We start from the raw sequence: 15,073 nt of genomic DNA, 5'->3' as shown, positions 1-15,073 counted from the left end.
GAAACACAGGAGAGCCTATTTTTCTTTCATGCACTTAAACACAATATGCAGAACCTTATTCCAATTAAGATTAAAGGACACTTTGTTCCTTACTTGATTAAGTACACTTGAGCTCCTAATATTTTTCCTGAACTTTTATTTCAAGAATTGTATTATCCTTCTTATTACAAGGCTGGAAATGCTGGCTTCACAACAAGAGTAGATTAAAATGACTATAGAAAACTTCATCATATATTTTTGTCTACTTCAACTTAAAATGTACTGTAAAAAATATCCAAAGCTCAAATAAGTCATAAGGAAATATGAATTCTCATATTACACAATCATACACTGCTAAGTTTGGTACTTGATTTTTAGAACTGGTTGTTTTTGTTTCTCTATTGTCTTACAATTCAAAGACTATTCTCGTTTAAACTTTCTGCTACAAATTCAAATATGCAGCAAAACCTTTAAATAAACCTTCAAATAACAATACTGGTTAGTAGATCTCAGTTGTATCTACAGACTAGAATTCATCTTAAAGCATGGAAAACACCAAGGTTCCCCCCCCCCGTTTTGTATGCTTTTGCCTATTTTTAAGATACAAGGGAGTAGCTAACAAAATATTTTAATTAGATGTGAAATGCTGGTATTGTACACAATCAGTTCTGTTATGCTATGCATTGATATTTGAGAGTTAAGTATATATGATCCCAATATAATATCTAAAGTCTGAGACTTTATTAATTTTAGTGTGTGATGACAGCATTTTTTTGTTTACATTTTTAAAAAAACTGGATTGCTTGTGTGCCATCCATCTACGGTATAATGTGTAATGTCTTTTATTAAGCAGCTCCAAGTTACATAATTGAATTTGTAAACTTAAGAGTGTTAGGTTAATTATCTGGAAGAAAACATTATTGAACTCTGGATTTGCTTCTGAATGAATATGAATTCAATTATGCAGTTAAATCTATCCAAGTAAGGGATTGACTATTGTTTCCTAAATAGAATTAAAATATTAGTATTTGAACTGTATTTTCAGTGTATAATGGATCTTATGAGTCTAATACTTTTGAAATCACAATTTGTCATTTTTTTCTATTAAAATATCTCACCTCAAAATCTATCAATATTCACAAATGCTAAAACTTGCATACTTCTGATTATATTGCTTAATGGAAAAGTTAATGGTATTTTTATAAGGAAATATTGTTAAACCTATCAAGTAGCTTTCAAGGTTGGAATAGCCTTATTTTTTATGAAATGAAGGAACGTGCTCAGGAAAGCTACAGAGGTACTGCAAAAAGGAAACAAAGGATATAATGTTATATATATATATATATATATATATATATATATATATATATATATATATATGTGTGTGTAAATTACTAACAAAGAATTAAAGGGAAACTGAAATGCAGTTTTAATTCTTTGTTAGTAATTTACACAAATATAGGAATTGTCCGGTGTGACTACTGCCTGTTCGATAGCCTTCAAGATAGGCTGAAAACAGGAAATAAAGATTTGCCCCATGTTTGGGGCCTAGCAAGGTAATCTAAAGAGTTAACATTTGAAACATATATATATATATATATATATATTCTTTTAGCTTTGCCTAAAGAAGTCAAGGTTTACAGAATTTTAGCACTCTTCACAAATGGACAGTTGTCTGATGTCAGAACATCAAGAATAAAAGCTACAAAAAGTGCTAGTTGTGTAACATTGATGTGCTCTGTTGCTCTGAAGTATGCGCACTGTTGAAATTTGATAGGATTGCTCAAAAGATTGCTGTCAGGTGGGAATATAAGAATACACTATTCATTGGTTTCCAGTGGATTTCTACTTCTCTGCACAGAATTGACCGTAATTCTTTTTGTTAGGCCACAGAAGAAATGCACGGAAGTCTTTTTGACAATAGCTAAATCAAACTAAAAAAATCTGCCAAGTATATTTAAATTAAATTTAGGATGAAAATTATATCTATTTTTGTTTAGCATAATCTATATTTATATAGTTTGATTTGTATTATTAGTTAAATAAACACATTTCAATGTATTATATAAACAGATATTATTACCTGTTACATATCTGTTAATATTGGAAGTGTCCATATTTCCAGTGTAATAAAATATATTTTTAAAAATAACTTTTCTCTATTACAATGTCTACTTCCCATTCTGAAAATAGGGATGGATCTCAGTTTCATGAAGAACTGCATTTAGTAATATAAAATGAAAACAGAGCATGGACTTGCTCTCATTTCTGAGTTTCAGATCCAGTCAGTTTTATATCATATCTTAGTGTATAAAATGCTATCAGAAAATAAATCATAGACTGTCATGGATTATGGTTTGTGTAAGACCTTATAAGTACAGCTTACATAATCATTTTTATTCAATAAACCACCCATCCATAATACTGATTAATGGACCACCAATATGACATGGTCTTATTGATGAATTTTTTATGTGAACATTTGCACAAATCACATAAACTTGATTTAACTATTATTTGTAAAGAATAGAAGCATGTAAAAAATAGTTAAAAAACTGTTTTTTCCAAATCATTGAAATAACTGAAAAGTGCAGAGACAAAGGTTAATCTAGGTGATGTGTACATATACAGACAATATTAGGATAGAAGACATTTGGGATATAACCTAATTAAATATTTAGTTCAGTTCTAAGCACTTAATACTTAAATATAACATGACTGTATAAAAATTGAAGTTTATTTTAATCCAATAAAAGATTTGCTAACACTTTGTTCATTTAGCTAAACAATATTGTATAATACTTGTAATATAATATACAGGATTGTACTAAAGTAATGATAATCAAGATATGATTACATTTGTTCTATTCTCTGATAGGTAACTTTTATGATAAAAATGATATTAGTGTAGCATTAGACTTGACTGATATTTGTCCATGATCACGGTTTTCAAAATTGTTTCAATCTCTAAACAGACTTTGTGTAAGACTTCCAGAACTTCAAAATGTTTACTTAAGTATTAGTTGAGATTGCTGCAATTTTAGCATGTGAAAGAAGGCATGCATAGAAGAACTTTATTATAAACAGCCAACAAAATTTGTCTTGCCAATATATTATTCTTTTTGTTTCTCTCTAAACATTGGTCTAAACATTGTGGCTTACATTTAGAAGAGAAAGAGGGAGGTATATTTGTATGTGTCCCTAAAAAAATTTGCACAGTAGCTTTCTTTAACCTGCAAATTTAAATGTGTAGAACTGAACTATATTAAGCTGCACTGTACATAAATAAGACTGAAAATAAATAAATCACAAGATACAACTCTATACATCATTCTAAAACATTATTATACTGTAATGTCAAACTGAGAAGCTGAAACTATCAGCCTTCATTTTTATATTAAATAACTTTGCAACTTCTGCTTTTAGATATTGACCTTGACAGAGTAAATGGCATGTACATATTTAGTTCACTTCTAAAAGATGGGTTAAAAAAAGACACACCCAGAAAATATTAAGCACATTTAGTTTCTTGCTTCCAAGTTAGAAGTAATGCTGAAAAGATCTGAATAATTACACATAGTTGTGCATAATAATAGGACCCTTTGGGAGATTTACAAAAATAAATTAAGACACAATAATTTATTTCCTTCTGTAATTCTAAGAATGGCAATGAACATACTGTAAATGTTCTCCTATTTTTTTCAGTAATACTATTATATCCTTGAAAAATAAAATACGGCATGTCAGTATACAATTATATTGCAAAATGAACAAGTAGGCAATTAATAGAAGTTTCCTTGGTGGCTTTTTTGTGTGTATGTGAATATGTATCACATATAGAACTGTGTGTCACTTTCATCAAATGGCTTTAAAACTGCCTAAACGACCGTTATGCTCTCATTATCTTACCATAGGGTTGAAGCAATAGATACATTGTTTAAATAATCTTACAAATTGAGAAGTTCTACTTTAGTAAATGGGGAGTATGGCATGCAGATTTAATTTAGTAAAAGACGCTTATCACTATTAGCTCTTCAATCTCTTCTTAGCAATTAGAGGCCTTGCTTTGGTCTGATCTACAAAACTGTGACATCACAGCTGAAACAAAGCATTAGTCACTGTGTTCCATGATGATGACATCAAAACTAATCAGTACCTGGTTATTAGATGCGAATTACCAAGGGAAGTGAGGATGCCAAGAAAACTTGTGTCTGTACTATGGCTATGCAAAACCCCTTGATGGGCTGAATAAAGCAAACTTCGTTGAAGAGATCCTTCCAAAGTTTTGGCATTGGTTTTCTAGACTTTAAACATGTTCACAGGCTCTGCACATGTTTATTTATACATAAACGACAACCCAAGGTCAGCTAGTAAAGTACCTCTAATTCCAACTTGAGCCTTCTGGAAGATGTACAGTGAGTTGAGAAAGGAGTGGGGGTGGGGTGGGATTTCAGATGTGCCCACATGTGCTTTGTGGAACACCTTTGCTTACTGCCTATTGTAAACTTCAAGCCAGAAGCTGATTTTGGAGAATAACCTGATTAAAAAAAATACCTTGTATCTAAAAATGTTGCTGTATAAACAAACTAATGTTATTGATCAAGTTTAATTCTTATTGTGCCATAATTAATTTAGGAACCAGTTTACATGGTCTATTTAATCTTAACCCAACTAATATTATTTAAGTGCTCATTATCAGGGTTTCTTAGAAGAAATCTTCATGACAATAACATACAATGGATGCTTATATCAGTGTTTCTCAACTTTGTCGATTTTAAGTTGTGTGGGATTCATTTCCAAGATTTCCCAGCATTCTGGGAGTTGAACTCCACACCTTAAAGTTGACAAGGTTGAGAAGCACTGCCTTAGATAAATCCATTTCTTAAGAACAATTCTTGTGAAAATGGGTCTGTTTGGGCTCCATGAAAGTAACTATTTTAATAAGTTCTTACTAGATATATTTACATATTAGTTTTAATTTTCATTCTTTGAATATTTAGGTTTAAAATATTTTGCAAGTGAATTTGAATCCATTTTTCCTAAAACAGCTGCCATTTGGATATCATCAATTTTAACACATGGAGGGTCATACATACTTCCCTCATGTTCTCTCCAATCTCTTAGATACAGTGAGACTTGAAATACGACCCCTAATTCAATACATTCAAAAAGGTTACTCTTCCAGCTTAGTATTCTAGGCCTCTTCCTTCATTCAAAAAAGGTAGAAAGGGAAAAAGTTGAAAGTTCCAATGTAAACAGCAGAAATCTAAAAAGCACCTGTATGCACTAGACCAAAGGCCCCCAACATTTTGGGCATCAGGGACCGGTTCTGTGGAGAAAGATTTTTCCACAGAGCAGAGAAGGCATGGTTTCGTGTGCTGTATGCAGCGGATGGGGCTTTGCTTGTTTGTGCAGCCCAACTGTTGGCATGTTGTAGCCCGGTGCTGGTCCACGGACCAGGGGTTGGGGACCCCTACACTAGACAGACTTGCTGGCATGGAAGAGGACTCACATTTCCTGAAAGCTATGTACACACTACTACTACTACTACTAGTAGTAGTACCACCACTCTTTATTCAAAACCAATTACCGTAGATGGCTCAACAGCCGTTTTCAGTCTGTCCTTGTGAAAAAAAATAAGCAGGGGAAATGAAACATATTGAACATATTGCATGATATAGAGCAGCAGTGCAGTTCAATGAGATATACATAATAAGATTTCCTTTGTTCTTACATATACAAATGGTACAAAATTAGCCTCATTGGTGTATCGAACACATTTTTAGAGAAAAGACAGAGGGAATAGTTTGCATGTCTGAAATGTTACATTAGAGCGTAGTGTACTATATTTTATAAACAATATCTACAATTGAATTCAAAAAGATGTCTTTAAAAGACTGTAGAACAATAATATAAAAGCATTCACTTAAAAAATGAAAAACACCTTATGATGCAAAATATTGCTAGACATCATCAGCTGGTAGAGCTGGTATGCTTATTTTCGCTCTTGTGAAGTATGCCATCTTCTCCCTTAAAAATAAATATAAGGGGAAACAAAAATGCATTTAAATGTAGAACAATATATAATAGACTCCAACACTAGAAGATAACAGAAAGAAGAAGCAAATGACAATTTGCATCAAAGCACTATATAGCAAAAAGCTTTTTTAAGCTTTTTTTCCTTAAGCTTTTAATATACCATTATTAGAAATACAATTTAACTGAGTTCAAGTAGGGCAGTGCTCAAATGATATTTCTGTAAAAATATTTATTTTGCGATAGGCCACTTAAGTAGTTTAAAAAGTTATGGGAGACACAGTGTGCCCTTCTTCTACCAAGGGCATCCATAGCTTCTCTACCTGGAAAACAACAAAGTGAATAAGAACATAAATATTGATTACACAGCAAGAGTTGGGATTTATTTTGGGAGATTTAAGTATGCTTTGTAGATTGGACGGATGAAGAGGATGACTACAAGAGTGTTGCATTTCAAGGAAACAGAAGAGATGGAGGCAGGAGGCACTTAGTAACCAGGGAAGTCAATATAGAAGAGGGTGTAATGAGACATACAATCCAGCAGATTCATTACTCACCTCACTGGATTCTCTTAAGCACTTAGGCAACATTTGGAATGTAGTGGTGGTGGTGGTGTTTCTTGTCATCTTAACTGGCATCAGGTTTCTGATTGTGCTAGCTGGTAATTATGGCAAGGTTTGGCTAGAGCAGGGGTAGGCAACCTCGGCTCTTTTATGACTCATGGACTTCAACTCCCAGAATTCCTGAGTCAGCTATGTCTATCTTTATGCATCAGAACAGAGTAGACCCAGTGCAGCAATGCCACTAAGCCCCTTCCAGCAAGAAGCAGTGCAGAGTGGAAACCTGACATATGGCTGGAGAGAGCTGAGGCAACTGGAACAGATACAGCTTGAGTCATTAACTTGAGCCCTGACAGTGCTCAGGTATTTTGCTGTCTGGGATGTGGCCCAGGCTCCTGTTCACTGAAGTGGTCTTGCTGGTGTTTTTTTTTCCTGGGAAACTGGGAGTGTTGGCAGGCATGATCAACCACCCACTTGGGAATGGGTTTGTTGGAAATGGGAAGAGAGCAATGCAGATGTAGAAATGCATGGTAAGGTGAGCATCTCTGACTACTACACGCCTGGAAGGAGTTACTAGGATCTATGGTGGGGAATGACAGTGCTTAGATGGGTTCATTGGCCAAGAATGGTGGGGTTGAGGGGAAGTGGAATTGGGGAAAGGAGAGGCAGGTAGTAGCATTAAGATTGTAATAGGCAGAAGAATTTTGGGTAGCCTAGATCAGGGCTTTTCAACCAGTGGTACGGGTACCACCTGTGGTACATTGGCACCTGGCAGGTGATACGTGGCCATCCTAGAAAAGTGGTAGTGGGGGAGGGGAATGAGCTGAACCGGTGGCAGCACTGCACAAGCCTAAGTGAGACAGCTGGAGCTGCAGGGCTGCCAGGGCTCAGCGGAAGTGCCTGGATCAATGCCAGGCTCCAGTTGGAGCTTGGCACTGATCCCAGCATGTCTGCTGAGCCCAGAAGAAGCACCGATCAGCTGGAATGTTGCAGCATCCCCAGGGTCTTGTGATTTACATTCAGATGTTTGGCAACTGATTCATATTTATGACAGTCACAGTGTCCCAGGGTCATGTGAAGTGACCAAAACCTGCTGCAGCCACCCAGAAGAGTGGGGGGGGGGAAATAAAAACCAAACCCCACATCACACCACCCCCGCTGCCAATCCTCAACAGAAATGCTCACAACAATGAAAACCTTGGACAGGAGGAAGAGCGCTGCTGGGCGGGCAGGCTGGTGTATTGCTCAGCTGTGGTTTGGGTGGCACTTTTTTCAGTGCCATTGTAACTTTTCATGGGGACAACCAGACCAAATTCTGAGTGGGGAAATGACCAGACAGTGGACTATTTCCCAGATGCAGCTTATCAATGGGACTAGTGACATCATAGAAGGAGTTATACAAGGTCAGTATTTTTTGAGACAAAAAACAAAACAACCCAACTCTTCTCTGTTGTAGCCGAAGCAGAAATGGCCATGGACACACACAGCCCCATGGTCAGATGGAAAGGAACAGTCTTGTGGTAGGCCAACTGCAGGTCACTGATCCTCTAAAGACATCTATCTGACATAAGAAGTTCATTTCAGCCTTTTTCTGTTTTCTAATGGAAAATATTACTTTCCTGCCAACTTCAGCCTCTTCAGCAGCAGGCTGTCTCCAAGATGGAAGATCCATTATTAGAATATTTAGAACTGCTGAACAGTTTTACAAAGCTCATAGAGATATAAATTCTCTTCACCTGAAAGACTGCACCTGTAGTGGCACTTTCTGGCTTTGCTCTCGTAGTCGGCACACGTCTTTTGAAGCTTTCCTCATCAGTTTTTCTACATTTAATCCCTGTTTCTTTTTGTCCTTTGACTGTTCAGCCTAATGGAAAAAACATTACAAGCCACATTTAATAACTCATAATATGATAGAGGACTTAAGTGAGCACCTTGCAAACCATCTTCAGCACAAATAAAAGGAAAGGCATCTTGCCACTGCAATTCAAATGACTTTGGTCTGATTTAATTAAGATGTTGAATGAATGAAAAGGTCTACCTAATTCTTGACAGTTTCTTTAATGGCACTGTAATCTGTGGGCTAATGTTTGTACACCAGAAAGTGATGTCCCAAATACAGTAGAAGCTCTGTTAACATGCCAACCCTTCTTAATAGCACTGGTAGAAAGATTAACAGCATCTAAAAAAGACAGCAGGTCACAAAAAACCTTGCATGCCAAAGGGGCTTTGTATACCCTATAACAGGGATGGTGAACCTTTCAGAGACTGAGTGCCCAAAACCCACTTATGTATTGATGGGTGTCGGGTAGGCGTGGCCCATTGTGTGGGTGTGGCCCATTGTGTGGGCGTGGCTGCAGTGATAATGGCAGACTGGGTGGGACTAAAAAGTTCAATCAATCAATTCCAACTTTGTGAGATCTTTTTTTTCCGTGAGAAGTTGAAATTGATTGATTGATTGAACCTTTTTTTTGGCACATGGTGGCAGAAGCCTAAAGTGAAAAGGTTTTATAAAACCCAGCTGAAGGCCTATGACTGGGGCAACAGCGCGTGTGCCCACAGAGAGGGCTCCGCAAGCCACCTGTGGCACGCGTACCATAGGTTCGCCACACGGCCCTATAAGCTATCTAATTACCCTTTAGATGAGCTAAGAAAAAAAGTACAACTGGAATTTTATAATCAGTTTTTAGCCAAGGGTTTAAGTTTTTTCCTGACAATTTGAAGTATATAATACACAGTCTAAATTATATTTCATTTATTTGCTTCCTGTGATATTGAGTGGTTTCGTTAAACTCCCCTTTTTGTGTTAATAGAGTACTCCACTGCTTTAATATTTTCCTTAACTTTTTATATATAATATATTAAAGTCTTTAAAGTGTTTACTGACTTTGGAATTGCAATAGGTACAGTATTTCTATGGTAGGCCTGCTCCTGTAAACATATCACAACTGAAGAGGGCACCATATGAATGCTTTTGAACTATTCAGAGCAGTACATGACCAGGAAAACATTTAAAACAGATCTTGTTGTGCTATCATGGGCATTTCCAATCTGGTCTGGTCGTTTACAAAGAGAGACTCTTCATAACATAAATGGGCGGTGGACATCCCCCCCCATTTTATGGAACTTGCTTCTGTCATAGGATCTTGAGGCTCTATTTTCCTTTTTTTTACAACACATGAAAACAACCTTATTTCACTGGGTCTTTGACCTAAGATGATTGTGGAGATCATCAGTGCAGTATAGGAATAATTTCATATTGATGAAGTCTTGTCAGTGAATTATTATTTCTTTATTTGTTTCTTTCCAAACAAGCCAGTCTGGCATGGGACAGGGTAAATTTTTTGCTAAAGAAACAAAAATCCAGTCTAGGTTTCAAGACATGAGGATATTGGGGGTGGGTGGGGGAAGAGACACTTTTTAAACTATTGAATATAGAATATAGAATTGTACAGGTAGTTCTCAAGTTACATCTATTTGTTTAGTGACCATTCAAAGTTACAAAGGCTCTGAAAAATGTGACTTACAACCAATTCTCATACTGATGTTGCAGAATCCCCACAGTCACATGATCAAAATTTGGGTGCTTGGCAACTGCCATGTATTTACGATAGTTGCACTATTCCAGGATTATATGCTCACCATTTGTGACCTTTTCAGCTGGCTTCCAACAAGCCTAGTAAATGATGGAAAATGGGTTCACTTAACAACTGCAGTGATTCTCTTAAGCACTATGGCAAAAAAACGTCATCAAATCAGGCGCAATTCATTTAACAACTGCCTTGTATAGCAATGGAAATTCTGAACCCAATTATAGTTGTAAGTTGAGGACTACCTGTGTTCTGTATCGCCTATATGTCAAACAGACTTTAATTATATCAGCAAAATTTATATATTCCTTTTCCTGCCAGAAAGGCAAATCTCTTATTAAGCAAACTTTTGCCAGCAGAGGACAATGTACAATATTTCCTTGGCAGGCTTGCTTCTGTAAATATATTACAACTGAAGATGGCACTACATGAATGCTTTTTAACTATTCAGAGCTGTATACGACCATGAAAATGTTAAAACAGCTGTTGCCCTTTGAGTGTGTACACTGGTCCAATCTGGTCCAGTCGTTTTAAAAACAGAGATCCTCTTCTCATAAAGTAAATGAGGTGTGGACAAGGCAACAGGCCACCATGGAGCTGATGATACCCCACTGTCTAGGGAACTACATTTGATGGGCCCTTGGCAGTGGATCATTTCTGCTATGGTGTCCACTATGTGGAATCTTCATCCCTGAGGTGAGATTGGCCTTATGCTTCTGAGCTTCTGAAAGTCCCTCAAATTACGCCAGCAGACCTGGGGACTTCAAGGAGTTGGATGAACTAGTGAGGTAGCTGCATTTCTATTAACATCCCTGTCTCTATTATTTATTAGTTTTAGCTCCATTTTTTTAACTTTTAACATTTTAAATATTCAATAATGACAATTGTTTTAGATATTTATTGTTTTAGCTTCATTGTACACCATTGTATATTATTTTGTGATATGAGAAGCTATGTAAATTGGATAAATAAATATAATGAAATTGCTTAAGAATCTAAAATGTCCTGTGAATTTTGTAGATATTTAGTCATTTATAGAAGTAGAAAGTTGTTTAATAAAAAACCCAGCTTTAATTATCTGGTTTTCCTAAATTTGAGGCAACATGATTTTTCTATATTTAGCATGGAGGCAACAGTCTTATAACCAGCTCTGCCATATTCTTAAATATTTTTAAAAACTAAGAAGCAGTTTCTTAAAGGCGAAATGGAAATAAATCCCCCCCATCCCAAAAGTAGCTATCCTCTTGGTTAAATATAGAAACCTCCTAAGCCCCTGTAACATCTAAAACTAATCTTCCTAAGGCAATTCTGTGATTATTGATACCCAAATGTTATTAAATTAGATTACATTACCATCATGAATATTGGGCTCAATAATTTGAGCTATACTGATAAGTTCTGAAGTAGTAAAAAAACAGGAAAGTTCTCAGCAAAAAAACCAAAAAACTACAGGCTGCATGGAATGGGAAAAAAATGCTTTAGCACATTACCAGTATTCATTTTTCTGAATATTTTGTTTAAACGCCTAGGACAACAAGCCACTGAGTTCTGAGCATTTAAAACCACTGAAACTCCATGTAAATCAGTAGCTGGTAGTAGGAAAAAATGATACCAATAATATAAAGATTGTATACATTCTGAGTATTTGAATTTTATTTGAACACATGGTCAAAACTGTACATGCAGACTCATCATACATCATACATTTGCTTTGTGTTCATACCTCTTTTTCAGCTTGCCTCAAAAGCTTTTGGAATCTTTCATCCTCCAAAATACATGGAGGGAGGTCCGTCTGCTCTGATGCTTTCATCTCTTCTAACTTCTGCCTAAGAGCACGAAGCGTCTGTAGTTCATCATTCAGGCGACTCTGTCGGGTCCGGGATGCCTGAAGATCTAACTCTAAGTCAAGAGAAGTACGGACTAGGCGCTGTCGCATTGCTCTCTGCAAGTTGGACTGGCAAGTAGGCTATAGTTGTCAGGAATTCCAGAAAATAAGAAATATAATATAATACATGCACTGTCTGAGAATAGCCCAACACCCTTATCAAACATAACAAATTTGCTGTGAGCATTAAGGTACTATTTTTGTACAAATGAAGTTGCAGCTGACTAAATTCCAAGGGGTGTCTATTCTGCACTTGTTTTTATGGAACTGGAATATTTTTGAATCCCTATAAGATAAGAACCTGTCATACAATTTTCCTTAGGCAACATAAATGAGATAACACAGTAAAAATATACTCTGCAACATCTTTAAACTTTATTTCAATATCAAAACACAACAATTTTGGTACAACTATGATGAGTGGGTATTCCTCAGGGGGAAAAAATAGGAGCTTGTAATATTTCTAACTGAGATTTTTTAAAAAGGCCAACTTTAAGATTGTGAACATTTTAAAAAAGCTATCTTGCAAATGCATGGAAGTAAAATACATTACTATAGCAAATGGCAGGGCAAGAGTTGAGAGATTCTGAGTTCTATCTGCCCTCAAAGTAAGGCCTCTAGTACTATGCTCATTTATAGGCAAGAAAAAAAAGTTATATAATGTTACAGAGAAGATTCAGGACCAACAGAATACTTTATAGAAGTCTTGGTTATACTGGAATTCATTGCTAGCAGTTGTGGGAGATTGTCAAGTTTTTTAAAAAGGGATTATTCAGGTTCATTCAGGATCATGCAATCAATGACCATGAATAGGCATAGCTTTTTATTACCTCCTGAATCCTTAAGCAGCATGCCTTAACTGCATTTGGTTGGACACTATCAAGAAAGCAAGTTACAGCCCTGCAGTCCAAGCTTGTAAGCTTTCCATGGGCCATTCCATAACAGAATGCTGGAGTAAATGAAACAATGGCCAAAGGACTTTTCTTATTAATTCTGTGTCTGCTACCCAGTCTCCTAGAATAGTTTTTGCCTTGGGAAATATGAGTGGGAACACTGCAATTTAGCAGTGCAACTCTAGCAGCTATGCAATTTATTAAAGATTGAGGGAAAGCTCTGGTGTATGCATATATAGTGTTAAGTAAGAAGGAAAATTTTGGTTTTTCAGGATTACTTTTCTCCCTTAATGTTGGCTGTATAATACTGTACATGGCTGCTTAGAAATTCATATATTGTCATGTACTGTAAAGAATTCTGTTATGAAGTTATGAAAATGGCAGTGTCCTGTTTGGCTGCAGCTGCATTGGTTCTTTTCGCCATGTAGATGTATGCATTTGAACTGTGATGTTCTCTGTGTCATGTGTGTGTGTGTGTGTGTGTGTGTGTGCGTATGTGTGTAGGTATATGTATAAAGGTATTTTTTTTGAGAGCTGAATGCAACAAAATTTCATTTTAATGTATGTTGATTTAGTGTACATTTAAAGTGACAAAATTTCTATTCTATTCTGTTCTATTCTATTAACACTTGCATTTTTTTAAAAGAAAGTCAGCCAATGGGTAAATTTATGCTAGATCTATCATTACAGAGTTAAAGACAAGGAACATATTTATTTTTTTGTTAAAAACCCCACCTTTCTTTCCCAAATAGTGGTGAAAGTGATTAGCTTGTTTTGCCTTTTAACTAATCAGGAAAGGTTTCATGTAATTGAAATTAAGCATAAATTTATATCAATAAAACATTGTTTGAGGACATATCAGTTTACTTGGGATGTATTTGCAACCAAATTGTCTGGATGTTAGCTTTACAATCTGAAAAAAAGAAATCTTGTTTGAGATGGATCTATTAATCTTAGTAGCAGCTCTCCGGTCTGCTATGTCACTAGAACAGGAAATGACAGGCCTCTTCTCTGACACTATCTGAGACAATCTCTCCTTTTTTTTTAATTAAATGTGTAAGAGGACATAACATCCACAGTTCCAGGAACAAAACACAATTCTAAGAATAGCTACAGAGTATAAATTTGTTGGTTGATGAAAAAAAGTGTCTGATTAACAATGTGAAAGTTAAAATTCTAGTCATATACTTTTCTCTCCACCCCAATTTCTTTAATATATGTAGTTATCTTTATGATTCTTTTTAATTATAAATTGTCCAGTCTTGCGGTGAAGTCAGGTGGTCTCAGAACTGTAATATAAAGTCAAATTAAACTAAAAAGAATTTGCTGCTGACTGCTGTGCTAAATTTATAATTTGATGAAAAGACTTACAGTCAATTGCAGAGTCTTTGCTTTGTATGCTTAGATTTAATCCTTAATCTCTCCAAGTAAGCCTGGGAGAGATTCCAGTCTATATCTCTGGAGAGAAAGTGTAAACAATAGTGAACTTGGACAAAGATCTGAACTAGCATGTAGCAGCTTTCTGTGTCCAAGTCCCAAAATTTTCTTGACAAATCAAGTGGCATTGTAAAATTTATGAAAGAGATTGCCAGAAAAATGTCCACATACAGGAACAACTGGAAAGTATGTTGTGGCAAACTAACCACAAGTTATGATCATATCCTATATTGCAACCTCATTCCTACCCTTTAGATGCCCACAGTTTTACTATGAAAGTTCTGAGAAAAGCAGAAATGCAATGTCAAGAAAGATTTTTGCTACTTCTTGTTTTCAAAGAAATAAATCTTTGTTTTTTGTTTATCAGAATGCAATCTAGGAATAAGAGAATAGGCAAGATAATGATCTACATCTTCAATAAGAGATTGTATGTGCATGCACACCAATCTGTGTAACATGCATAGCAGTTAGGTTTATAAATAAACCTTTATTATATATTTGAATATATTTTAGAAAAATAAAGAAATGAATAATAAATGGTCAAACAACACCTACCCTTTTGACTTTCAAGCTCCGCCGTTCTGTGGAATTTCTCACAAAGAGAGTTCTTTTGGCCAATGTTGAGCTATCACTATCGCTTCTATTCAACTGTCAAAATAGAACAGACAGTAATTGAAACAGAGTGGATAGAGCTAA

General features: G+C 35.7%; 1 protein-coding gene across 1 annotated transcript in view; it reads right to left on the bottom strand.

Moving 5' to 3' along the window:
• Positions 1-5,721: 5,721 nt before the first annotated feature.
• The window catches only part of WWC2 (WW and C2 domain containing 2), a 183,214-nt gene continuing 173,862 nt past the window's right edge, over positions 5,722-15,073 (bottom strand). The window contains exons 20-23 of the mRNA XM_083367444.1: positions 14,933-15,025; positions 11,886-12,128; positions 8,312-8,439; positions 5,722-6,009 (exon numbers count right to left, since the gene is read on the bottom strand). Of these exons, the coding sequence (XP_083223570.1) occupies positions 5,943-6,009; positions 8,312-8,439; positions 11,886-12,128; positions 14,933-15,025 (531 nt within the window). The 3' untranslated portion in view covers positions 5,722-5,942. The remainder of the gene's footprint in view (positions 6,010-8,311; positions 8,440-11,885; positions 12,129-14,932; positions 15,026-15,073) is intronic.

Source organism: Vipera ursinii (genome assembly GCF_947247035.1).
Source record: "Vipera ursinii genome assembly, chromosome: 7".
NCBI lineage: Eukaryota > Metazoa > Chordata > Lepidosauria > Squamata > Viperidae > Vipera > Vipera ursinii.
The sequence above is the reverse complement of the archived record's forward strand: the minus strand, read 5'-3'. Positions and strand labels throughout refer to the sequence as shown.